Below are 27522 nucleotides of genomic sequence, written 5' to 3'. Positions count from 1 at the left end.
CTTTAGTGCCTGCCAGCTCACACAATCAAAAGCTTTAAAAATATCTAATGCCATAATACCTGCCTTAATATTTGCTTTTTTTATTACATTTATTACATTTAAAACTCTACCCACTAAATTATGCATATGCCTTCCTACCACAAACCCACATTGATCTGCTCCTATATATTCTGCCAAAAATTTATTTAGCCGTTTGGCCATAATAGATGTAAAAATTTTAGCATCCTGATTTATTAAAGAAATAGGTCTATAAGAATCGGGATTAGTCAAATCTTTATCTGGTTTTGGGATCAGAATTATCACTGAATGTTCCCATGATTCAGGTATCTTCTCTCCTGATAATATCCTATTATAAAGTTCCATTAATTTTGGAACTAAACAGTCTTTGAAGACCTTATAATATTCTGGACCCAAACCATCTGCTCCCGGTGATTTACCAACTTTTAACTTATCAATAACCTCTTCAACTTCTCTTTGAGTTATTACTGACTCCATTAACTCCTTATATTCTAATTTTATTCCCTTCTTTATAAACCTTCCAATATACTCCTCCACCTTTTCTTGTTGAATTTCTTTACCCTTATACAATTCCTGATAGAATTCCTGAAAAATTTTTATTTTAGCTTTCATTGCATGACAATAATTCCCTCAGCTATCTTTCAACGTTTCTATCCCATTCCTCCCTTTTTCTTTTTGTGTGAGCTTGGCAAGCAACCTCGAGTTCTTATCACTGTTTTCAAAATATTCCCTTTTCATATACATTAAATTCTTTTGAATCTCTTCTATATTTAAATTTTCTAATTGTTTCTTCTTAGCTTGTATTTCCACTAATTTATATTTATCTTTAACTCGCCAATATCTTTCCTCCAAGTTTTTAATTTCTATCTCTAACTTTTCCTGTTCTGCACGTTGTTGTCTTTTTAAACTACATGTTTCTCTAATACAGATTCCTCTTGCTACAGCCTTCATGGTGTCCCAAATGACTGACCCAGCTGTTCCTCCTTTTTCATTAATTTCCCATGACTCCGACAGTTCCTTCCGAATTTTATCTACTATTTTATTATATTTCAATATCTTTGTATTCAGCTTCCATCTATATGCCTCTTTATAATCTTTCTTAACTGTAAATTCTAGACTTAACAAGGCATGATCAGTTACTTTTATTACCCCCATTTCCATTTTACAAATCCTCGTTGCAAAATCTTTTGAAACAAATATATAATCTATCCTGGAGTATGTATGATGAACTGGGGAAAAGTATGAAAATCCAGGCCTATTCCCGTTAAGTAAACGCCACGAATCTAAATAATCATTTTCTTTTACTAATTTATTCAATATAGTCATATTGTTCCTCTTTTCAGCATTAGTGGGATTTGACCTGTCCCGTTTATTATCCATAACCATATTAAAATCCCCAGCTAATATAACATACCCCTCCTTAAATTCTTCTATTTCTTTAAACAACTTTATAAAAAACTCTCTATGCCTCTCATTTGGGGCATAAACATTAATCAAAGTATAGACCTTTCCCTCAATTTCACCTTTTAACATAAGATATCTGCCCTTATCATCCTTTTTTACTTCTTCTAATATAAACCCACTTTTTTTTGAAATCAAAGTGGCCACTCCATTTTTTTTTGATGTCCCTAATGACTTTTCATAATAGGCTAACCACTTTAATTTTATCATATTCGAATTCTCGGAGCCTTGGTGTGTCTCTTGGACCATTATAATATCTGATCCCTCTTTATTAAGCATTTGTTCTATTCTCTTCCTTTTCACGACTGCCCCCAAACCTTTAACATTGAGTGTTGATACCTTTATCTTTTTATCCATAATCACCCTTTTGAAATCTCTTCCGATCCCTTGTGCTCAGCAGTTCAAACTTGCTTACATAAAAAAACAAACTCCATACATAAAACCCCCACCCTCCTACCCCAATCCCTCCTCTCCTACCTTCCCCCCCTCCCCACCCCCCCACTCTAATCCCCCCCCATATCCCCGTGAGTCTAGTACTCCAGCCATCTACTTTAAAGGGGGGGGGAGGCAGTGCTGCGCCTGGCCGGCAGGTTTCTATATTAGCATTTCTATTTGCAATTATCTCCAAACATAATTAACAATTCTCTTACTCTCCAGATGTCCCAGCCTCATTCCCTCCCCCACCCACTCCAGCCCCATTTGCTTCCCCATCCAGACCCAGCCTCTTCAGCAATTCTTTACCTTGATCCAATGAGGTTACTCTGTGTTCCCTCCTCCCATATGTAAATCTTAAGAAAACCGGGTAACCCCATGCGTATGGAATTTTGTTCTGCATTAACATTCCAGTTATTGGTTTAATACTCCGTCTCCAATTTAATGTATGTTGAGAAAGATCATTATAAATTTGCACTGCTTTGCCTTTATATTGTAACTGGGTCAAAGATCTCAATTCTTTCATGATTTGCTCTTTTTTATAATAGTTACCAAATTTCACCAAAATATCTCTAGTCCCTTTGTAGTTTTGCCCCCCCACGCGGTGGACTCGGTCCAGATCCGATCCATCTATTGGTATGTCAGGCATCAGCTCCTTGAACCAGTTCAGAATGATTTCTCTAAGATCTTCTCCTTGTATCTGCTTCAGCTGCTTTATTCGAATCGAAGATCTACGAGATTGGTCTTCCAAGGCGATCAGACGTAATTCCCATTCCTTAAATTGAATATTTGTTGATTTTTCAAAGGCCTCTTGCTTCTTCTGGTCCAATTCCGCTTTTGCCTCTATCTCTTTGATCTTATCCGAGTTTTCTGCGGTCTTATCCGAAAGAACACGCATTTGTTGTCTAAATTCATTCATTTGCAGATCCATTTTTTTAAAAATGATGATATTATTCTCTACAATAACTGCCTTAATTTCTGCTAGGGAGGGAAAGTTGCTGTCCATTGCTTTTCCCCCTTCAGCCATATTCTTTTCTTTATTTGGTACTGTATCTAAAGAAACTGGGTCTATAACTTCGTCTTCCTGGTCTGTTCCAGGGGCTGTATCTTCCAGGTGGGAGAGGTGGGTTAAATTATGATTTGAAGGTTTCTTTTTTTGTATATTCAACTTTTCCCACTTCTTAATCTTTTTTTTAATGTTGGACATAGGACCCTTCTGAGTAGGGCATAAATCTTAGAGCCCCCACTTCCTTAGCAACTTTTACTAGCTTCTCTTCTATGTGCCAAACACACCACCTTCTTCCCGAGGGGGAGGAAATATATTCAGTTCACAACAGCATTCACTAGAGGGGATCAGATCCAATCATTCACAGTTTCTCAAAATCCCACATCTCCCTCACAGAATGCTGTTTCTTCCCCTTCACCCCCCCCTTCTCGGCACACCGCAAACAGCTTCCACTTTCCACTTTACAAAGATTACAGCAAACAACTTCAAAGCCAGTATTTCAATCTTTCCAACTTAAGATAAAGGATGAGAAATGAGGATCGCTGTAAATCAGATCAACGTCTAACAAGCATAAGTTCTTTCTTTTCAAACTGCGACATCAATCATGTTACTTTCGGTTTCGCCTCTGCAGTTTATAAAGACATTCCGTCAAGCTCACCTCATCCCATCGGCTCTTCTCAACACTTTCCAGCTCCGATAGCTTTTATAATCATTTCCTGTCGTTTGCTCAAAGATTTATGCCCATTAGAAAATAGATAATTGCTTTTTCCGGCAACGCCGCTCAGAGCCTCAGAAGAAACCTGCCACCGCCATGGCTGCCAAGCTCCGCCCCCCGTCGTAGTCATTTCAGAGATCTCCGGGCAATCGCGCACATGGCTGCGAATGATCTCCCGAGAACTCTGAAATGCCTATACCTCCCAGCATGCCTTTAGCGGACTGCAGGTGGCCCCATCCTCTGAGAGGCACTTCCTCAACAGTTGCTGGGAGTTGTAGGCATCAGCATAGGATTTGTTTTAAATAGCTTTAAAATAGTTAAACCAGAAAGATTTTGTATTTGGGATTTTTGTACATTGTACAGGAAGTGTGCCAAATTTCAAGTTTCTAACTCATCTGGAAGTAAACATTTCCAGACGTCATATTTTTATAGGTAGAGGTGGTGCAACCATAGTTAGAATACTGGGTACAGTTCTGGTCACTGCACCTAAAAAACCCCGAAATTGTAGAGCTGGAAAATCTGCAGAAAAGGGAAACTAAAATGATCAAGGGGCTGGAGCATTTCCCCTATGAGGGAAGCCTACAACAGCTGGGATAGTTTACCTTGGAAAAAGGGTGTACAACATTATGCATGGTGTGGAGAAAGTGGATAGGGAGGCATTTCTCTCCCTCTCTCATAATATGAGAACCCAGGGTCATCCTATGAAGCTGATTGGTAGGAGGTTCAGGACAGAGAAAAGGAAGTACTTCTTCACACAATTGCTAGTTGAACTATGGAATACACTACCACAAGATGTGGTGATGGCCACCAATTTAGATGGTTTTAAAAAGGGGTACACAAACTCTTGGAGGAGAAGGTTATCAATGGATACTAATTCTGATGGCTCTATGCTACCTCCAGTAAGCCTATGTACACCAGTTGTTGGGGAACATGAGAGGGATGGGTTTCCCGTCGAAAGCTAGTTGTCCACTGTGTGAACAGAATGCTGGACTAGATGGAACTTGGTCTGATCTAGCATGGCTCTTTGTATGTTCCCATGAGCTTAGTAAGTAAACATGTTTAGGATTGCACACTGCATGATTAACACAATATAATTCTGATGGCTGAGACAAAAACAATTGGATTAATGTTTTTAGAAAAGTAAACGAAATAAAGCAGTGGTAACCAAGAAATACAGCATTCAGTCAGTGCTGTGGCACTCTTTAAAGACAAACGTTTTGTTTGAACAACTCTGGAGATATGAGAAGTAATAGTACAACAGTGCTCTAGGGGGTTTAAAAACTGTATTATGAAAGATTCTCCTATAGTTCCTTGTGTAGCCTAATGGGCCTTGGAGGTAAGTGATCTTGTGATTGCCATGAGGAAAGTTTATTCAGCCGTCAAATATTTCCAAGTGAGTACTCCTCCAGTCTGTGAATTGCTCTAGGCTCATTAAATCCTTGCTTCTTTTTTCTTTTTCAAGCTTGCCATCCTGTGTTTTATAATCAACACCCTTACAGCACTGACTCTGTTGCCATTTGCTTGATAATCATACAGTCGTGTGAAAAAGAAAGTACACCCTCTTGGAATTGTATGATTTTACATATCAGGACATAATAACAATCATCTTTTCCTAAGCAGGTCTAAACATTAGGTAAATACAACCTCAGATGAACAACAACACATGACATATTACATCAAGTCATGATTTATTTAACAGAAATAAAGCCAAAATGGAGAAGCCTAGTGTGAAAAAGTAAGTACACCTCATGATTCAATAGCTTGTAGAACCACCTTTAGCAGCAATAACTTGAAGTAATAGTTTTCTGTATGAATTTATCATTCTCTCACATCATTGTGGAAGAATTTTGGCCCACTCTTCTTTACAACGTTGCTTCAGTTCATTGAGGTTTGAGGGCATTTGTTTATGCACAGCTCTCTTAAGGTCCCGCCACAGCATTTCAATCGGGTTGAGGTCTGGACTTTGACTGGGCCATTGCAACACCTTGATTCTTTTCTTTTTCAGCCATTCTGTTGTAGATTTGCTGGTGTGCTTGGGATTATTGTCCTGTTGCATGACCCAATTTCGTCCAAGCTTTAGCTGTTGGGACAGATGACCTCACATTTGACTCTAGAATACTTCGGTATACAGAGGAGTTCATGGTCAACTCAATGACTGCAAGGTTCCCAGGTCGTGTGGCTGCAAAACAAGCCCAAATCATCATCCCTCCACCACAATGCTTGACAGTTGGTATGAAGTGTTTGTGCTGATATGCCGTTTGGTTTTCGCCAAACGTGGCGCTGTGCATTATGGCCAAACATCTCCACTTTGGTCTCGTCTGTCCAAAGGACATTGTTCCAAAAGTCTTGTGGTTTGTTCAGATGCAACTTTGCAAACCTAAGCTGGGCTGCCACGTTCTTTTTCGAGAGGAGGCGGCTTTCTCCTGGCAACCCTTCCAAACAAACCATACTTGTTCAGTCTTTTTCTAATTGTACTGTCATGAACTTTAACATTAAACATGCTCAATGAGGCCTGTATAGTCTGAGATGTAACTCTCGGTTTTTTTGCAATTTCTCTGAGCATTGCACAGTCTGACATTGGGGTGATTTTGCTGGGACGTCCTCTCCTGGGAAGATTGGCAACAGTCTTGAATGTTTTCCACTTTTGAATCATCTTTCTCACTGTAGAATGATGGACTTTAAATTGTTTGGAAATGGCCTTATAACCCTTCCCAGATTGATGGGCAGCAGCAATTGCTTCTCTAAGATCATTGCTGATGTCTTTCCTCCTTGGCATTGTGTTAACACACACCTGGATGCTCCAGACCAGCAAACTGAAAAAACTTTGGCTTTTTATAGAGGTGGTCATACTTGCTGATGATCAATTAATCACAGGCATTTGATTACCAGCACCTGTCTGCTACTTAGCATCTTAATTCCTATGGAAGCAGTAAGGGTATACTTTTTCACACATGGCTTCTCCATTTTGGCTTTATTTCTGTTAAATAAATCATGACACAGTGTAATATGTCATGTGTTGTTGTTCATCTGAGGTTGCATTTACCTAATTTTTAGACCTGCTAAGGAACAGATGATTGTTATTATGTCCTGATATGTAAAATCATACAATTCCAAGAGGGTGTACTTTCTTTTTCACAGGACTGTAAGTGGTGATCCCGAATGTGCTCTTGCCATAACTAGCCTCATTTACTTCAGTGGGTTACTCACTGGGAAGTGCTTTGCAAATGTAGATGAATGTTTTTATTCTGCATTTACATGCAGATGACTGGATATTCTAATTTGCTGGGAAATGCCTATTGTTGTGATGGGTGGGCTATGTGTGGAGGAGGCATCTGTACATCCTATCATCTCCTGAGAACTTGCTTGATCTTTAAGATTGGAGAAGGAGAACCTCCTTCAGTTGGCCTCAGCAGAGATGAGGAGGATGGCCATCAGGAACAAGGCCTTCTCGGTGCTAGCTTGTTCTTCGCAAATGCGTTGGGGAGGCACCAGCATTGGCATCTCAGCTTTAAAATCCTAGGCTAGAATACTTTTATTCAGCAGGTTTTTAGTGACTGAGGGTGCAATCCTATGCGTTTACACAGAAAAAAGTCCTACAACTCCCAGCATCCCACAACCAGCCATGTATGGTGTTGATGCTGGCTCCTCCTTTACTGTTTTGTTTTTATTTGCCTTTCTTGTTTTGCTACTTTAGTAATGCTGCTTTTATTGACTTTTTACAAATGCTTTATTGTCTGGTGAATTTTATTGTCTTATGCTGTGAGCTGCTTTGAAGTCTGGGAAAGTAGAAAAGTGGCATATAAATTCCATAAAGACATAAAAGAAAAACATGGTTAGAGCCCTTGGTTTATGCATATTTTGTCTGGCTGCATGTCAGCTTGTGCATCAGGAAAAGGCAGTGGAGCTTGCGCAATGGCTTGCACGATGGGAAAAGGCAGTGGGGCTCAGTAGCACTTGCACAATGGCTTGCACGATGGGAAAAGGCAGTGGGGCTCCTCTAGCTCAGCAATTCCTTCCCCTAACAATATGTTGAATTTAGTCCAATCTGCTTATTATTTTTTTGTCTGGGTGTGATGTTAGGGGATGATAGAACCCTGAAAACAGATATGTGACATTCCATGCTCCATGATTGTTCTCTCTTTCTTTCTTTCTTAAGAGACTAATGGCAGATTCATCCAGTGACTCTGATCACATCCGTCACAGAGTCGGAAGACGCGGTCCTATAAGAGCAACCAGAATCCCAAATCATGCTGCTGAAGATGTTACAGAGAAGATCCAAACATTAGCAAGCACTTTACAGGTGGCTAAGAGTATTCCATTTTGCAACGCACGTTTTATGTATTTTGTGCAAATAAAATGAAGGGTTTTAGTTCTGCTTAGTGTAGCGGTTGACCTGTCTTGCAGGATTGTACCTGTGAGAGAGACTGTGTGAATGTACACACACGCACACACATATCAATAATGCAACCTCGTGGGTGGAGTGGTTTGCGTGGGCTTTTCCCACCTGATAGCCACTGATTGAATGGAAAAGGCCCACGTGGTTGAGTTATCGACATTTATCCTCAAAGGCGCTACCCTCACACTGATCCTTGTGTGTGTCAAGGATATTATGTATCACCAAACTTGTCTGTGTTCAGTATCTTCACACATTGAGCTCCCTTGTTTGGCATTAAGCAAAGTACTAGAATTTGCAGAGGTTTCAAGACCTTGTGGTTGGAGTTTTGGTTTAATTATGTTTTCTCTTAATATCTGTCATAAGGATACCAATCGGAATCTGAAACATGTGGACCAGATGCTGGGCCAGTATCGGGAGTACAACAATGAACAGGCAGAAGCAATTGCAAATGTAAGCAGCAATTGGTACAACTTAAATCTTTTAGCTGATGCCTGTAAAAACGTGATAGATTTTTTTTCTTTCTTCTCTCCAACATGTGTTGAAGGGCAGCTGCCACTGTAGTCAACTTATTTCTGCCTCAGACTTGGAAGGTGGGGTGGGAGGTGAGGAAAGGCTGTAGTCTGCCGGACTGCACAGCAGCATGGGTCCCTCCTTGCTAATTTCCATTCCAAGCTGAGTTTAGGTAGGGTGTGAGAAATACTATGCTTTATTCTCTCCTGGTCTCTGCTATGCTAGAACTAGTACACTGCTCCAGACTGAGCACAGGGTGGGAGGAAGGCAATGTTCCACAGAGCTGTGAGTAGCTTTCCTTCACATCTCAAAAATATTTCTTTATTAGCCTTTTTGTCATCTTCGTTGTGTTTTACTTTCTATTTTTCTCCTGTAAAAGTTCATTTTCTCTAATAATGACCAATGTCTAACAGATAATGAACCTACCAGGAACTATTTTCTAGAACTCTTTTTTTCCTGGCTGGCTTTAAGAAACACACTCTGTATTCTTTTCTTTTCTTTTTTTAATGAAAACATTGTATATAATAAGGATGCGGTTGAAATGTTGACTGCTGCTACTAATGGGAGCCTAGAACAGCATATGTAAATTGCGTGAATTATAAGTTTCACTTAACATCTTAGGACCAATTCAAATGTTCAGAGGAAAAAACAACCAACATGGTGCAAATCTCTCAGGATGGCAGCATTGCAGGCTATGGGGAAAGCGTTGGCCATTAAATATTTGAATATTCTTTCAAGTCCCAAACACTCAGAAGTGGGGAAACATTAGGGAGTTTCACATGGCCCTCCTCACGTGTTAAAAGTAGATGTGAAGAGCCCACATGATCACACTGAGCGGCTCCACCAGCATGTACGCTTCCTGTGCCAGCACTGCAATTGGCCCTCTGAAGTGGCCCTATGCATTTAGTAATGTACAGGCATAGGGCTCCTCCATGCAAGGGAGCGGTCCTGATTTGGGCCAGTATCTTTGCTTGCTTACATGGAGGGGGCCCTATGCTTGTTCCTCTGTACATGTGTACAGCCGCTACATATGGCTGCTGAATGTGTGGATGGCAGGCTGTAAGGCTGACATGCACACTGGTGGGCGTGGCTTCCCCCATGTGGCCCTCTCGCATATACCTTTAACATGAGGTATGTTTAGGGTGGATTCCTGCATTGAGCAGGGGGTTGGACTCGATGGCCTTGCAGGCCCCTTCCAACTCTGCTATTCTATGATTCTATGAGAGGGGTTTGTCTGAGACACTGCCTTCTCCTATATAAGGCTTCTTAGTCTCTGCGTTCTCAGGAGGAGGGCCTTCTCCACTGTGGCACCCACCATGCAGAATGATCTCCCTCCTAAGATCTGGCAGGGACCTAGTGTGCAATGCTTCCTCCAGCAACTGAAGTCGCATTTGTTTGCCTAGGCATTTCCTTGACAGCCATTATTGTCAGCTGCTGCTAGTTATTTTAATGAGGTTTTTTTGTTTTAATGGTTTTAGTTTGTGAACCGCCTTGAGATTTCTGGAAAAAATAATAATATAATAAAATAAAATCTGGACATCACCCCCCACAGTCCGGCCCAGCCATACATGGAATTTCCCCTCTATATTCAAATGTAAAGTTTTGAAAGAACTCTGCCGTGTGCTTTTTCTTTAACTTTGTGTGTGTGTGCATGTATGTATATATTTCTGCTCCTGATTTAAGCATTCAGAAAAACAACATGGTTGCACAGTGCTGCAGATTTTAAAATATGTTTATCCTTATGAACCTATCAATAAGTCTAGCCCTAATGTCCATATTAGGACATTAATATGGTAACCTTGAGGCTTGTTTTCTGCAATGTGCTGTACATAGGACTACCATTGTACCTAGTTTGGAAACTTAAATTTGTTTAAAATGTGGCAGCCAGGTTGGTCACTGGTACATCTAGGGGTGAGCATATTATCCCAACATTAAAATCACTCCACTGGCTGCCAATTAGTTTCCGAGTGAATTACAAAGTGTTGGTTGTTACCTTTAAAGCCCTACATGATTTGGGTCCAGGTTACCTGTGAGATTGCCTTCTCCCTTACAATCTACCCCACACAATCAGGTCCTCTTACTTCAGTCAGCTAAAACTAGGCTGACAAGTGTTACTCTTTTCTTCTGTCACCTCCAGACTGTGGAATGGCCTGCCGGAGGAGATTCGTCAATTTAACACTCTCTCCGAGATTAAGTCAGCCGTAAAGACTAATCTCTTCCGGCAGACCTACCCAGATGAATGTTAAACCAAGATTTTTAAGATCTGTTGATTGTTATTCTGATACTGCATTGATTTTATATGCTCTTTCAATTTTTATGTACCTGATTTATATGGTATTGTACTAATGTTGTTCCCCGCCTCGATCCAAAAGGAGAGGTGAGTAAGAAATAAATTATATTATTGTTATTTATTATTATATCAGGGCTTGCAGGAGCATTGACTCTCCTGTGTTGGATGTTTTCACTCCTCAATGTATGAGATTAAATTGCTGGAAAGGGAGATACTTCAGCTTAATTTCATTTAATTTTCTTTCATTTATTACATTTTTATGCCGCCCCAAAGCTGAAGCTGTCTGGGCGGTTTACAAAAATTAATCACTATTCTCAAATCTATCCATCAGAGGAGGAAAGTATGTTTTATACAAAATGGTTCCATGCATTATGAATAATGACTATAAAATACACACTAATTCTAAGCAATTACTTTTAAAAAATTAGTCAGCTATGACACATTCGTAGGGAAATATAGGGCACTTCCAGATGGCTGCTTCCCTCTGCAATGAAGCAGCAGGAAATAACTCCTGAGGGCAGCTCTTTGATAAAATATGCAAATTAATAACAGCAAACCAGGGTGGGAGGAATCTCGTGGAAAAGATACTGCCTAGTATGGGTGCCTGGTGCTATTGTAGCACAAATTTAGCCATAGCTAAACCTTAGAACCCATGTTGATCTTGCTAACTTGTTTGGACTACTGGCAATAGCCACAGACTTGTGGGCAGTATGGATATTAGACACTCCGATCCACCTTCTTTGCAAAAATTTCTGGTTTTGGAAATGCCTACCATACACTATCCTTTCTAGGCGTTTGCCACTCACCTATTGCTGCCTATCTTTTTAAAAGCCCTTTTCTCACTTCTTGTTTATTTTCTTGAGATATTGCATGTCTTGGCAAAGTTAGCCATCTACTGGAGAGATGCACATCTGCCTGTCTGTAGATTTTGTGTAAAATAATAGCGAAGCTTATGAGCTCCATCACACCTACTTTTTTTATCCAGTTTTCATCTGCGGTTTCCTCCTCCATTTCCTTAGCGAGTCGAGCGCTGGGCACTTATTTATTTATTTATTTATTTATTACACTTGTATACCACCCCCATAGCCAGGGCTCTCTTTCATATCTGCTCTTTCAACTCATGTATCTTTTCACCTGGAGCGTTACTATGCCGGTGAAATCTCCTGCCCTGCCCCATGGGAAAGGTTTACAGGGGAGGAGGAGTGGAGGTTTGTTTTCCTCGTTTCAAAGGGTGGGCAGATGAACAATCATTTTAACTATTTTCTTTTGTAAAGATGGTCACCTTTGCTCCAAGGTAACCAAAATGCTTACATCTGTGTATTTTTTAAAAGATAAAGAGATCAAACTTGGCACAGTGATAGCTCTTAAGGAGAGCTTTAGCCGCCCCAAGTTTGAATCAGATTGGTTCATCCCTTGATTTTTTAGGATTTTTAAAATTTCCCCCCTTAAACCCTTTTCCTGAAAGTCCACCAGTGCGAAGGATCAATTTTCATTTCCTTTGATCATGTGAAGCTGTGCATCTCCAAGTTTATAAAATAGAGCTCTTTTGTTCCCTTACTCAAGAATAAATCCCATTGATTTCCACTGCATTTACATCCAAGTCATACTAAAATCCCATGCTTGCTTACCTTTGAGTAAACTCCATTTTAGTAAGTCTCTCTCTGTTCAATGGGGTTTACTTAAAGTTAGCATGCATCTGATTTTAGTATGACTTGGATGTAAATGCAGTTGAAATCAATGGGATTTACTCTTGGGTGAGGGAACCAGCAATCCCTATTTTTATGAACTTGGAGATGCACAGCTTCACATGTTCAAAGGAAAGGAAAATTGATCCTGTGCACTGATGGACTATTAGGCAAAGCGTTTAAGGGAGGGAAATTTTAAAAAATCCTAAAAAATCAAGGGATGAATTGATCTGATTCAAACTTGGCATGCTAAAAGCCAATTTTGATCTCTCTATCTTTGAGAATGAGGGAGCTTTGGGCAAGGAGGGTGCATTTTCCACATGTCTTTTAAGGTGAAAATGCCTACTAAGGAGTAAGAATGTACAGTTAAATGGGAACTCTCTCCTTTCCCCTTCACGGTTGAGTGGAGAACCACCCCACCCTCCTCCTTTTTTAGCGAGACTGCCCTTAGACACCCCCACCCCCGAACGAAGAATGGGTTGGTCTGATAGAATGCAATCACAACAACACATGGGAGGGAGGAGCACATTTATTTCGCATGGAGGGAAAATAATCCAGACTTTCCCCGCTCCAAAATGAAACAAAACATGGAGGGGAAGTGGCGAAATGAGTGCAGGATGTGGATGACTGCAAAACCGCATACCAAGCATTGTGAGTGTGCAATAAATTGTTGGTGTGTCGGAGCCCCATGTCCAAAACTTCAAAGATCACTCTAGTTATTCTGTATATATGTGCTGTAAAGTTTACACTGTACAGTGCTTATGGGGCTTGCTTCATGAAAACAAGGAAGAAGTTGCTGAAAAATAAAATGCTAAGGATTTCAACCGGGGTGTTCTTTATGGTCATTTGGGGGGCACAAACATATGGGTTGTTGTTTTTGTGAAATGGTCAGATGTGCTTGGATTGTGTCTCTCCCTGCCCCTCACATCTTGTTCACTTCCTGTCAGCTTGCTGTCCAGATGGTTGTATACAGTGTGGTTCCTTGCATACATCATCCCTTCCTGCTCTCCACCTAATGAGTTGTCATTTTAACACAGCTTAAAGAAACATTGGAACAATCCATAGGCCAATTAAGGAGCCAACGATTATTGAGAAGTTCTGGAGTGAGGAGTGCATCTCTTTCAAGCTTATATGCAAGTGACCTAGATGGTGGAGCCCCAGGTATGTCTGAATGAGCTTTAGGTGCAATCACTTACCTGGGAGTAAACCTCAATGAACCTGGAGTAGACAGAGGATTGTTCGGTTAGTATATTAAAATACTCATAGTCTTTTGCTCAGTCGCAACTGAATAAGCTAGTAGCTGAATGGCACCATGTGCACATGAGTGTCAGGAGGTATCAAGTTTTTGTTCTCGCAAACAAAATAGCTGTAACATGCAGTATTAAATTGAAAACTTGTGTTCTCTCTCTGTTCTTGACAAGGCGAGGTATTTGACATTTTGAAAGTGAGCCCTCTCTACCCCCATATGTCAACAGCAGTTGTCTCGTATGACCATCAACTGTCATTGGCAGAAGGACAATCAAGCAGTTTTTATGTTGGATTATTCTATGTGTTATTACAAGGTTCTACGTAAAACTACATGTTAGAAGCATTTTTATAATTTTAATTCCTTTGTGCAGTTTTGTTTCGAAGGTTGCCTTGAGTATGACAGTGGAAAGCTAATATACGTATGCATCAAATCAATAAATACTTCAAAGAATCATAGAATAGTAGAGTTGGAAGGGGCCTATAAGGACATCGAGTCCAACCCCCTGCTCAATGCAGGAATCCACCTTAAAGCATACCTATAGAATCATAGAATAGTAGAGTTGGAAGGGGCCTATAAGGTCTTCTTTCAGTTATGTGATGAAGTGCATCTGCGTTTGGATACATTTGTAAACCCACATGTATTTTTTTTGCTTTGAATGGAATGTTCATCTCAATTTGCACCTGTACACAAACTGTGAACACTTTTTGTGGATTTACACTCTCTCTTTTTTTAATGGAACAGCCAGAATTTGACATGCTCTTATATTAAGAATATTAATATATTCTTAATATAAGAATTCTTAAGAATATTAATCAGTGGTGTGCTTCTCAGATGTGTAATGAATAATTTTTGGCTATTTAGTGTTGGAATGGTTGGCATACGGCATATGTACATTGATGGTGCTATATAAATAAATAATAATAATAATAATAATAATAATAATAATCAAAGACATGTAACAAGATACTTAGTGTGTATCTATAGCTCAGGTGTGTGTATAATGGGAGAATGGCTGGCTCAATTAGAATTCATTTCCCCAAATAACTGTGTTGGACAACTTCAGGCAATATTTTATTTTTTGGCAAAGTTTCATCGTTTTTTAAAGTTTAAAACTGTACTCAAAGGAATCATTTCAGTGTTCTGCTTGTGCAGTTTTCCTCATTGTTTTTATTCACCTCTGATAAAAAGTTGTTGGAACCAGAGTTCACTTATTTTTCTCCATTTTCTCCTTTGACTTCCTTATCATGCCTTAGATTGTAAGTTACTGTAAAATGACCTGAGTCTTTGGCATGAAGCCATTATATCAGTGTAGCTAATGTGCATTCCTACGGGGATGGCCCTAAGCCTTCAAACTTGGAGGCTTACAGCCATCCAGTGCAGAACGAGAGGAGCATCAGAGGCAAGCATTTTAACTACACAGGTGGGGCGAGGAAAGGAGGCTGCGGAAGGCTGGGGCATTGCTCATATCCCCACTTTCCCAGTCCTCTTGCTGCCCATTGTAACAGTCCTTTTCTCTCATCTCTGAACTCATCTTTGCAACCTTGGAGAGAAAGCTGGCATGGTTCTTTCTACACCAGCTGCGAGGGGGAGGGGGCACAGAGCTCAGATCCCTGGATCCGAGGTCGGAGCAGTGTCTCTTACCTCGGATCCAGGAATCTGATTCTATGGTCACCCAGACTCTGTCTAGGGGCTATGGGATGGCTCTCCCCATAAATAAATAATATAGTCTGCAGTAGTATGTGTGCTATTATATTATGTTAGTATATAGAAAATATGTATTTCTTTACCAACTTTCAAGGTTATATAGCCCCCTCAAGGTTGTTCATAACTCAAAAAAATTATGAAACAAATTTAAAAATAAAGCATAAAAATTTAAACAAGAAAAAGAATGCATATTCATAATAAAACAAACATTGGGCAATCCAGTGAAAAGACCAGCAGTTAATAAAGCAGGAACAGCTTAAAATTACAATTTAAAGCATAAGCTAGCCTCAATTAAAATCAGCTGTATCCAGCCTCAACTGTAGAGCCTGTTTAAAAGCAATCAGTGAGGGAGTTATGTGCTTCCTGTAGGAGTTTAATAAAGCTGGGGCCACCACAGAAAAGGTCTCTTCTTTTGTTCCCACTGATCTGATGGACCTTACTGGTGGGCCTAAGTGCAGGTGGCCCTTCTCAATATGACCTGAACTTTGTGAATTTTGTCAAGAATGTCATGCTGACTTTGCTTTTCTATTTTTTATCTCGTGAAGAAAGCCATCACTTCCAGCCTACCTCTCCCCTCAAGGATTATGGTGGTACACTGGGTACTAGACGCCGACGGTCTAGGTCTGCTGTCCGATTTGTTGACAAGCGAGATAATCTGGGTCAGGTAGGTAGTCTTAACAAGTTGTAGGCTCCTGATTTCTTCCCACTTTACCTATTATTATAGTTAGTTTTCCACTTGATGAAATCTATAGTTCATCTTTTGAGTTGTTCATGTGTATCTGAGAGCTATAACATATCTCTTCAGGACAACTGCTCCAGATTGCTCATGATGTATGAATTGCATTGAAGCACCACAATATTGTCCTTACTTTGAGTTGCCAAAAGCCACATTTTTAATGTTGAGTCAGCCTTTGCTTGCATTCAAACATAAACAATCACATCATTATCAGTATTTTAAAAACTGGTCTGATAATTTTGAAAAAGCTACTATTACCTTGGTCGTGAAGAACCACAACTTCTTTTGAGGAGAGTGCCCAATTCCTCTTGAAGTTGGGATAGTAAAAACTATGCTTACCTTTGTGTAATACTAAACACAGCCAATAAAGCACTGAGATATTCTAAGAATTTTTAATGTTACACATTTGTTTTAGGTTTGAGTAAAACTACTACTTATTATTTGGTTATTTAGCATACTGACAGTGGTACAGAGCAAATTCTAAAGTGGAAGCCCTTAAAACCAGTCATTCCATTTTAACATTGTACTATTATTCAGATTTACTCAGACATAAGTCACATCATGTTCGGGAAGGATTACTCTTGGCTAAGAATTGTGCGTAGGATTGTGGCCTTTTAAAACATTTTGTAGAGCATATCAATATCAATATAAAGGACATCAATAAAGAATGCTTTAAATATATGACAAGCAGGAAACCATCTAGGGAGGCAGTTAGACCGTTGCATGACAATGGAATTGAAGGAGTACTAAAGGAGAGCAATGGGATTGCTGGTTAAAGAACAGAAAGCAGAGATTAGGAATAAATAGTACATTCTCCAAGTGGATGGAAGTAAATTATGGGGTCCCATAGGGATCCGTATTGAGACCAGTACTTTTCAATTTGTTTATAAATGATTTGGAATTAGGAGTGAGCAGTGAAGTGGGCAAATTTGCTGATGAAGCCAAACTAATTTGGGTGAAAAAATGGGATTATTGGGATCCCTAAAAGGATCTCTCCAAACGAGCAAATGTGGTTCAATGCAAGCAAGTGTAAAGTGATGCACTTTGGGGCAAAAAAATCCAGCTTGGTATAACCTGATGGGATCTGAGCTACTGATGACCAACCAAGAAAGAGACCTTTGTGTTAGATAGATTCCTGAAGGTCAAGTCTATCAATGGCTACTAGTCTGATGATGGTGTCCTACTTCATGCATCAGAGGCAGTATGCCTGTGAACACCAGTTGCTGGGGAACATGGGCAGGAGGGTGCTATTGCATTCATGTCCTGATTCTGAGTTTCTGATCAACAGCTGGTTGGCTACTATGTGAACAATATGTTGGTCTAGATGGACCCTTGGTCTCATCCAGCATGGCTCTTCTGATGTTAAAACAAACTTTAGTTGTGTTAGTATTAAAAAAACAACATTCTTTTTATTAGAGTAAAGCTTGACATTGGCCAGTGACGTCTCATAAAATGGGGTCTAGAACTGTTAATATTTTAAAGCACCTAAAATAGCTAGTAGCTATCCAAAAATAACACCAACAAGGCCCTGTCTAGAGGCTTACAATCTATAATAATAAAGTGAGAGGATGAGGTGGTGGGGGGAGAGAGAATGTTAGAGGAGTAGACTTTTGTAAACTGCCCAGAGAGCTCCGGCTATGGGGCGGTATATAAATTAATTAATTAAATAAATAAATAAATAAATGTAACATCATAATGTAGTATATCCTAATAGAAAAAGTGAGTCTTTCAATGCTTTGTAATAATGGGGAGAACTGAGTAGCCTGGATCTCAGTTGGCAAAGTGTTCCAAAGATGGGAGCAGTAATAGGAAACACAGATAAGAGTCACAAAAGTGTACAACATGTTTCAGAGAGAAAAACAACAACACCTTATGAATGTACAGGGGAATAAAAAGAAAGTAAAGCCAAGGAAAAGGGAAGTACTAAAATCAACACATTTAAATGTATTTTGAAATCTGGGCCAAAATGGATCCATTTAGGATTGGCCCAGCTTCTTTGGGGGTCTGGTTCCGATTCTAAATGGATCTCGACCGATATTTGAAGACACATGAAATTCAGTGTTCAGATGCGTTGCTCATTATGAAATATTTTGAAGACCGTCGTTCACTGGCACCTGGAAATTCTGATCTGTTCTGCTTGTTGTAAAATATTTAATAAGCATAAATATATGGTTATTTATGTATTTATTATGGTTATTTTATATGGTAGCAAATGCACACACTTAGAATACATTGTTTTAATCTGCATGCACTTGTATCACAGCTGCACTCTTTACACCAGTCACTTAGAGATGTCAGCAGTGAGCAAGTTCGTTTGGAAGATGACCTCAGCAGAGAGCTTTCAAGAAGGAACAGGTATGATCAGAAAGGGTGGCTTCACTTGATGGGGTTGACTGAACAATAATGTAAAAAAAAAAATAGACATTCCTCTCTCTGCATTGACTTCCTTCAGACAACATATTTTAGTTGATTCTCTCTACTTAGTGAATGCAGTAGGTGATGCTTGTTGGCCAGTAATTAGCTGATCTGAAAAATCCAATTTTAAGGGTGCTTCATGCGTAACTTTTCTTACGTTGGAAAAATGGTCTTCACTCATATAGCAATTGCAGTTAAAGAACTTTTTGGGGTGTTTTTCTTGCCTTGAATGGTTTAATAGCTGCCTCCTACATGCAAAGAATGTTATGTATGACATCTGCATATGTCCTGTACAGATGTTGTCCTTTCCCAGTATAGTTATTTCCCCCCTTTCCTATTAAGATTATTGATTTAAAGCATCTTTTACTGATAGAAATTTTGGGATGCTCCAAGTCATGCTCAGTTTCCCAACATGTGACTAGAGTTACCATATCACAATATATGAAGAAAATGTGCATTCTTGACAGTTTTGGTTTTGATATTTTGTTTCTAGGCTTGTACTGGTTAGTTGGTCTAGCAGTCAGTGGGCAGTATCCAACGGTGACACTCTGCAAATCCAAATAACGCTAGTGGAACTCCGCTGAATCTTTCAATTCCACAAGTGGATGTCCATTAAGCTCGAGCAACAGGTTGTGTGAGCAGTTTCACAATGCATGTCATAATGCATTGCACAATGTGTTGCAGCGGGTGTAAGCAGTTGTGTAACCGGTTACACAAGTGGAATGTAAAACATATCGCACAAGAGTTATGCAAAACCTCTTGTGAAACCACACTTGCGCAAGTGGAACTTTAGTAGAATTCCTCTCTTGCACATAGTTCGGAACCTAGTTTCCACTAGTGGGGCGTCATTTGTTCCCCACTCTGCCCCACTGCATTGATGCTCTTCATAAAGCAGGGCTGTGTAACATGCAGCCCATCAGCTGATGCAGCTGCTCATGGCCTTCTCTGTGCACTGCTGCTGGCTTCCCACTGAAAAGTGGTGGGTCATGGGGTTAATTTAGCTTTAAAGCAAGGCGTTTTATCTTGTTTTAAAGCGAAATTGACCCTTCTAGGTCACTGCTGTGCTGCTGATTTGGTAGCAAACAGCCATTTTTTTGTTTTGTTTTGCTGCTGCAGCATGGGTACAAAAGTGCAGCCCCTGGTTGTTTTGGTGGGGCAGGGGGGAGCGCAAAATTGGCTGGCAACCAAGGTCATGGCTTGCAACCCCAGAGGTTGCCCACCCCTGCCATAAAGTGTAGCATTAGCATAGTGTCTCTTAACAATGTAGAACTTGTTGACTGTTTAAAAAGACGTGATTTTTTTGGTGAAGGAACTTAAGCTCATGGCTCGCAACAGTGAGCAAAGTTGTGCCTTCCCCCGTTTTTTTTCTAAGTTGGATATGTTGTCGCAATAGAACTTCGTAATTTGAGAGTTCGTTCTAGCCAGAAAAGTATAAAAAGCTGTGTTCTCAAATAATGTTTATAAGTAGTCACTACGATTGCATAATAATGCTAAAAAATCATTTGCTTAATGTAGCACACAATGTATTTTGAAATGGGTTTTATTTTGCTTTCTGCTTCTTTCAACTCTAAGAACTGATGCAGAAACAAAAAAGAGATTGGAAGACTTATCCGTCAGACTCGACGAATCCCAAAGACAGGAAACAGTGAGTGCCTTGAAAAATTCCCATTTCTTAATGGGGTGGAAGTGGCGAAGGGACTGGCTTCTTGCATGGCTGCTTTGCAATCCAACATGCATTTTATAAACCATCTTGCAAAGCATCCCCAAATTTGGATGGTGTCTGAGCTTACCTAACCCTGCTCCCTTATCTGGAAAACTGGAAAAAATGGCTCCTGGGCTGGTTAAGATAATGCATAATAATTACAATTCTTGTCCTCTGTATCACCCTTTCAAGTATTTCAATCCCTTCATATGGACACTATCTAGTTGTAATTCTTAAACATCCCTGTAAAACAGATTATGGGAGGGGGGTAGTGAGGCTGAAGGAGTGGCTTGACAAAGACAATCTAGTGAGTTCATAGTAGAGGTGAGAGCTGAACTGGGGACTTCCTATTTCACAGGTCAGTCTGTAGCCACCAGCTCTCCATAGAGAGAGAATGAAGGAAGATGTAGCCTCCACTGCACAGATGTACTTCAAGACACAAGATAGACTATTTATTTATAATATTTATTTATTTATTTATTTATAATATTTATGTACTACTCCCCATTCAATATTTTGGAGTGCTGTACAAGATAAAATAAAATAAAACCAGGACAAAAACACATTAAAATAGTTTTTTTTTAAAAAAAAGCAAAATGCAAAGTAAACTGCAAAGTAAAGTAAACTGTGGCTGGTCATCAAGGGAAGCCTTCCTGGAACAACAACGTTTTCATGAGGCGCCAAAAGGAATACAAAGTTGGTGTCTGCGTGACCTCCAGAGGCAGGGAATTCCATATGAGGGGGGCTACCATGCTGCAGGCTGTTCCCCTGGTGGACTCCAATTGGAGGGCAGGTCTATGTGGAACCACCAGGATCATGCCCTCGGATGACCTCTGTGTCTGGGCAGGTTGATAGGGGAGAAGGTGCTCTTTATGGTATCCTGGTCCCAAGTTGTTTAGGGCTTTGTACACTAGTACAAGGCCCTTAATCCTGGCCCGGTAGTGAATAGGCAGCCAGTGCAGACGATCCTTTTGCTGCCAAAAACTGGCAAATGAGTGACAACAGATGGTGGCAGGTTGGAAATGCAGAGATGCAGGGTCTCAAAATAAGGAGTTCCTGAGAATTACAAGTTGACATGGAGGAATTAGGAATGTATGGTGGGTGTGCTTGGATAATGAAGAGAGGAGGGAGAAATGATGGTACTATGTAGGTAGAGGACAGGCAGAGAGGTACAGCAGCCGTGGGTAGAGAAGGAGCTATGAGGAATATTCCACTATAAGGACCACCCACCATTACAGTTACTTCTCCATGTTGGAGGATGTTGTCTTATTAACTGAGAAGTGAGCCCTTGTTTTGTGCTTTACTTTCTTGCTGTGATGCCCTCATGGTCAGAGGCCCCTGTTCTTGGAAGCATCACTGGAGCTGTCATCATGGGAGTGGTAATATCCTTGGAGGTTCTGAGACTCAACAGAACAATCTTTTCCCTCAGAAACATACTGTACTTCAGCCATGTCTAACAAAGCCCCAATGGCCCTTTCTCCCTTGCAAAGTAGTCTTGGGAGGGCATTCATCAAGGAGAAGGGGGTGCCGAACTACTGGGGAAAACCTATAGGACTTGTGTCTGAATTATACCACTTGAGAGTCAGGTGACTGTAGACTCCTTGATATATAGAATATAGCCCTGCATTTATTTTCATTTTCATTCCCCCCTTTGTTAATATTTTATTTGTATACCTTATAATTCTGGTTATATAGGATGTTACATCATATATATATATATATATATATATATATATATATATATATATATATATTCAATACAAATATATAGTCCTGCCTGGGTTTAACGTTATTTAACATTCACTGATTTAAGGGTGTCCCGGAAATTGGTTTCTTTACCCCTATCTATACTGTCCATATGTCTATATACATTGACATACTTCTTTCTTATATACATACTTCTTTCTTAACGCAACAGGTACTTTTAAGATGATTCAGGTAAGAAAATGTTAATCATTTTGGTTGTTGTTTTTTAATTCACATCTCAGGAGATTTGAAGAAAAAGCATATGGGGTAGTGCAGGTATCCAGGGACTATTAAACACCACAGAAACCAACACTGGAGGCCATTACATATCATTACATATCACAGATACCATCCTTGCATAATAAACATTGTATCCTTGCATAATAAACAGTGTCTTATTTATTTTTCTTTGGCGTCATCGGCATTTTAAAAAAACAACAGAAAAAACTGGCTAAATTGGGGTCTATATGACCCCATTATCTGATTACTTAAGTGCTTTTTACATGTGTAGGTGTGTTAAATCCCTACTCCAAAGAACCTTCAGAAAAGCCTTCTTGAACCATCACATGGCTGGAGGTAAACTAGCTGTGAAATTCAGCCCACAAGTGAATAAGGTTCATCACGCTTGCTTTACAGCGTCTTGTTTCTTGGCCCCTTGGACACTCTCAGCACTGAATCTGGGAGCTGTCCTCTCTCACAGTTGATTCCGTTACTTCAGGTGGAATGACATACTCGAAGAGGTTGACCCTGTGTTCAGATAAATATGGGGGAATGGATCCTAAAAGCTCCTTCTAGTCAAAGAAGTGTTTAGGACCAGTGCAGGATCCTGCTGGCAGAAGGGGAGAAACAAAGTTTTCCAATTTCCCCCTCCCTCTGCAGCCTCCCAATCCCCTGGAGCAGAGGTTTCTTTGGGGAGAGCTTGGCACAAAGGGCTGTAGGTGGAAGGGGGAATTTGCATAAATCACCTCCCTCCCCGTCTGTCAGTGAGAGCATCCTGTGATCAGGACTCCACTCGTAGGAATGCTCCTGCTGATGAGAGCAAACCTGTGCTCAAACTGGGGAGAGGCAACGAGTGGGGTACTGCAGGGCTCAGTCCTGGGCCCAGTGCTCTTCAACATTTTTATTAATGATTTGGATGAGGAGGTGCAGGGAACACTTATCAAATTTGCAGATGACACAAAATTGGGTGGGATAGCTAATATCCTGGAAGACAGAAACAAACTTCAAAGTGATCTTGATAGGCTGGAGTGCTGGGCTGAAAACAACAGGATGAAATTTAATAGGGATAAATGCCAAGTTCTACATTTAGGAAATAGAAACCAAATGCACAGTTACAAGATGGGGGATACTTGGCTCAGCAATACTACAAACGAAAAGGATCTTGGAATTGTTGTAGATTGCAAGCTGAATATGAGCGGACAGTGCGATACGGCTGCAAGAAAGGCAAATGCTATTTTGGGCTGCATTAGTAGAAGTACAGCTTCCAAATCACGTGAGGTACTGGTTCCTCTCTATTCGGCCCTGGTTAGGCCTCATCTAGAGTATTGTGTCCAGTTCTGGGCTCCACAATTCAAGAAGGACGCAGACAAGCTGGAGCGTGTTCAGAGGAGGGCAACCAGGATGATCAGGGGTCTGGAAACAAAGCCCTATGAAGAGAGACTGAAAGAACTGGGCATATTTAGCCTGGAGAAGAGAAGATTGAGGGGAGACATGATAGCACTCTTCAAATACTTAAAAGGTTGTCACACAGAGGAGGGCCAGGCTCTCTTCTCGATCCTCCCAGAGTGCAGGACACGGAATAACGGGCTCAAGTTAAAGGAATCCAGATTCCGGCTGGACATCAGGAAAAACTTCCTGACTGTTAGAGCAGTGCAACGGTGGAATCAGTTAACTAGGGAGGTTGTGGGCTTTCCCACACTAGAGGCCTTCAAGAGGCAGCTGGACAACCATCTGTCAGGGATGCTTTAGGGTGGACTCCTGCATTGAGCAGGGGGTTGGACTCGATGGCCTTGTAGGCCCCTTCCAACTCTGCTATTCTATGATTCTAAGGCCAGGATGTCTCCAGTTTAATCGTTCACTTCTACCAGTGGCAAGGGAAGAGATCTCACAGGGCTGGTGAAATGCTGTGGACCCAAAAGTGAGTAAACAGCTCCTTAATTTCCTCTTGGTTAAAGTGTGTATTGCTGAAAGCACTATTGCTTCAGCTGTAATCTTTTTTCCTATCTTGATGGTCTACTTTTGATTTGTGGGCATCCTTTTTTATTTTTTGCAAAGCGAACAGGCAATGATAATGTTGCTGAGGCCTTAATGTCAGTGTTTTATGTTACAGGCAGTCGTTTTGGTACCTTTTTTGAACTCTCCAAAGACATCAGAATACCATAAAGTGTTCTGTGATGTTCTCTCATCTGCAGATTGCACTGCTGTGTGGGAGCCTAGGAATTCTTTGTCTTGTGGTTGAGTATAGCCCTGAGGCATTCCATGGGTTGCCTTTCAATAACACTCTGAACAGGTGCCTTCTGGACAGAGGAGGCTTGTCTATTGGTTTTATTCCCACTGAAAAACAGCAAAGGAAAACCGGATATTTAAGGAACATTTGTTTTTGTTTTTTTAATTATTTGTATTACGGCTATTCTTATTCCATAGACTAGGGATAACGAGCCGCTTTCATCCCAAGGACTGAAATTCATTTTGAAGAAGCTCTCAGGGGCCGCTTTCCAGTGGTGGGTGGGGCCACTGGCATGTGTTCACCCACAAAAGCTTTTGATCCTGTTTCCCCATTCACCTGCGAATTAAAAAGAAAAATCCACATAAAAGCTCACACCTTTTCTTTTTTTAAAAAAAATCTTTTAAAATGAATGCATTTTACAATGTATTTTGAGCAGGTAACTGCCAGAATATTTAGGAAGTACAAAAGCCATTAGGTAACTAAATTCCGATCTGCAGATTAGAGTGTGGGATGTGTAACAAGTCAATTTGTATTGGAATTTGCAAAGATCGAATTCCTTAAGCATCTCTCATTCAAACTATAAGGACATCCTAGGGATGTTTGGCAGAGTAATAACATTATAATTGCAGTCCTGTGCATACTTGCTTGGAAGTAAGGTAGTAAGGGCTGCAATGACTAGACTATTAATGAATATAAAATCTCTTTATTGACTAAAAAGATGTCCCCCATTCAATCGGGCAGTATATCTTTAAAAAAAAGCTTATTAATTTTAATATAAGAATCTACAAAAGCTAAGTGTCGGGTATAGCCTTAGAAGAGGCATGACACCTTTTCTCTTGGCTGATTGCAAATCAGTTGGAGAAGGGCTTCCGAAGAAGATCTTAACAAGCAGGCAAATTTATGCAGAAGAGGATGGCCCATTATCATGCTACTTTCAAGTACATGGAAATATACAGTTCACCTCCAGCCGTGTGATGGTTTAAGAAGGCTTTTCTGGAGGTTCTTTGGAGTAGGGATTTAACACATGTACATATGTGAAAAGTACTTAAGTAATCAGATATTGGGGTCATATAGACACCAATTTAGCCAGGGTTTTTTTGTGTGTGTTTTAAAACGCTGATGACGCCAAAGAAAAATAAATAAGACACAATTTATTATGCAAGGATACAATAAGACATTGTTTATTATGCAGGGATGTTACCTGTGATATGTAATGACCCCCAGTGTTGGTTTCTGTGGTGTTTAATAGTCCCCAGATACCTGCACTACCCCATATGTTCTTCAAATCTCCTGAGGTGTGAATTTAAAAAACGCAACCAAAATGATTTTCTTACCTGAGTCATCTTAAAAGTAGCTGTTGTGTTGTTAAAGGAGAATTTTCACCATGTTTGATTTATTGAGGTGCGGTGTGCCATTTCCACCAAACACTTCAATTGGAGTCTTAACAGACATCAATGCCATTTTAACTAGGGTGACCATATGAAAAGGAGGACAGGGCTCCTGTATCTTTAACAGTTGTACTGAAAAGGGAATTTCAAAAGGTGTCATTTGTATATATGTTAAACAGTTAAAGCTGCAGGTGCCCTGCCCTTTTTTAAATCTGGTCCTTCTAGTATAGCTCCTGCACTTTAACTGTTGTGATGAAGAGGGAATTTCACCAAGTTCTCCATATATACAATTGACATCTGCTGAAATTCCCTTTTCTATTCAACTGTTAAAGATACAGGAGCCCTATCCTCTTTTTCATATGGTCATCCTATTTTAATGAAATCTTCCAATTAAGAAAAATGAGCACAAGGTAGGGATTGAAACACCATAGAATAATCAATTCCTTTATTGTAGTAAAATTCGTTTCATATGAGGTAGCAAAGGTAAGGGGAACATTTCTGCATTTTTAAAATACCATTATTGGTGTTAGTCCTGACCCCAAAGGTGATATTTTTTAAAATAGTATGTAAACCCGTTTTGACCCCCAAAGAACAGGAGTGTTAAGGCATAGAGCCTCTGAATACTTGTTGAGGAAATAATATCCTGATTCGCTCCTCAGTCTCTCATTCTCTTATACCTTCTTATATCAGACTAAAGAGTGAGTCGTGAAATTGTTCTATTTTCCAAACAGATATTACCAGGCCCTGAAGATGTGGTCTTAATGATAACAGTCTTAAAAAATAAAGCTTTCCCCCACTCCCCAAAACCCAGCGTGTTGCCTGTTTACCTCAGATTTATTCAATATTCTCTACTAGAAAGTGACTCCATTTCTGATTAATATTTTAGAAAATTTGGAAAGTGCTGAGATGAGGGACATTTGTGCCAACTGGAAGTCTTAATTATTTCTACACATTTCAGAACAATACAGTTTGAACAGGAGTACTCTGCGACACGTTTTGTTGAAGGTTTTTTTTAAAAAGTAGTTTCTATGGGTGGTTCACAGCAATTAAAATGATAAAATACAACACGATAACATTAAATAGAAAATGTTAAAAAGTTTAAACGATAATATAAAATACAAATAAAAACCAAAAGAAAATATAGCAGCAATGCAAAGATTTAAAACACAGTAACAGATTTAAAACAACAGAAATTTGAAGGCTAAAATGCCTCACCTTGCGACAGAAAGAGCACAACGTAGTTGCCAGGTAAACCTCTCCGGGAAGCTTGTTCCGCGAAGTTCCATTGTTTACTACTGAAAATTCATGTCATTTATTGTTGTTGTTTTAAATGGACTTCTGAAAGCAGCAATTGCAATGGCTTTTATTAGCTCTTGTTGCCACATTCATTAAAGTGGCTGCTCTTCTGGAATGTACGGTCTCACCGTTTATGCGACAGCAGACTGAGCACTGTGGCATTTTAAAGCCTTCGCACACTTTCTTATCAGATGCATGAAAAGGACAGTCAGGATGTTGGATATGTAACTTGTTAAGATTACTTCGTAAGCCTAAAGAGAACAACACAGCTGTTAACACAGTCTGAAGCAGTGCTGATACAAGTGCATGAAAACTCATTTGAATTTT

The 27522-nt window shown here is 40.0% G+C and overlaps 1 protein-coding gene across 1 annotated transcript in view; it reads left to right on the top strand.

Annotated features, from left to right (window-relative positions):
* CEP128 (centrosomal protein 128) overlaps positions 1-27522 on the top strand; it is a 238411-nt gene that overhangs the window by 7275 nt on the left and 203614 nt on the right. The window contains exons 2-7 of the mRNA XM_063117936.1: positions 7789-7932; positions 8392-8478; positions 13551-13674; positions 16012-16130; positions 18466-18557; positions 20190-20262. Coding sequence (XP_062974006.1) covers positions 7795-7932; positions 8392-8478; positions 13551-13674; positions 16012-16130; positions 18466-18557; positions 20190-20262 — 633 coding nt within the window. The 5' untranslated portion in view covers positions 7789-7794. The remainder of the gene's footprint in view (positions 1-7788; positions 7933-8391; positions 8479-13550; positions 13675-16011; positions 16131-18465; positions 18558-20189; positions 20263-27522) is intronic.

Source organism: Elgaria multicarinata, chromosome 2, assembly GCF_023053635.1.
Source record: "Elgaria multicarinata webbii isolate HBS135686 ecotype San Diego chromosome 2, rElgMul1.1.pri, whole genome shotgun sequence".
NCBI classification, from domain to species: Eukaryota; Metazoa; Chordata; class Lepidosauria; order Squamata; family Anguidae; genus Elgaria; species Elgaria multicarinata.
Note: the sequence above shows the minus strand (reverse complement) of the source record. Positions and strands in the feature narration are given on the sequence as shown.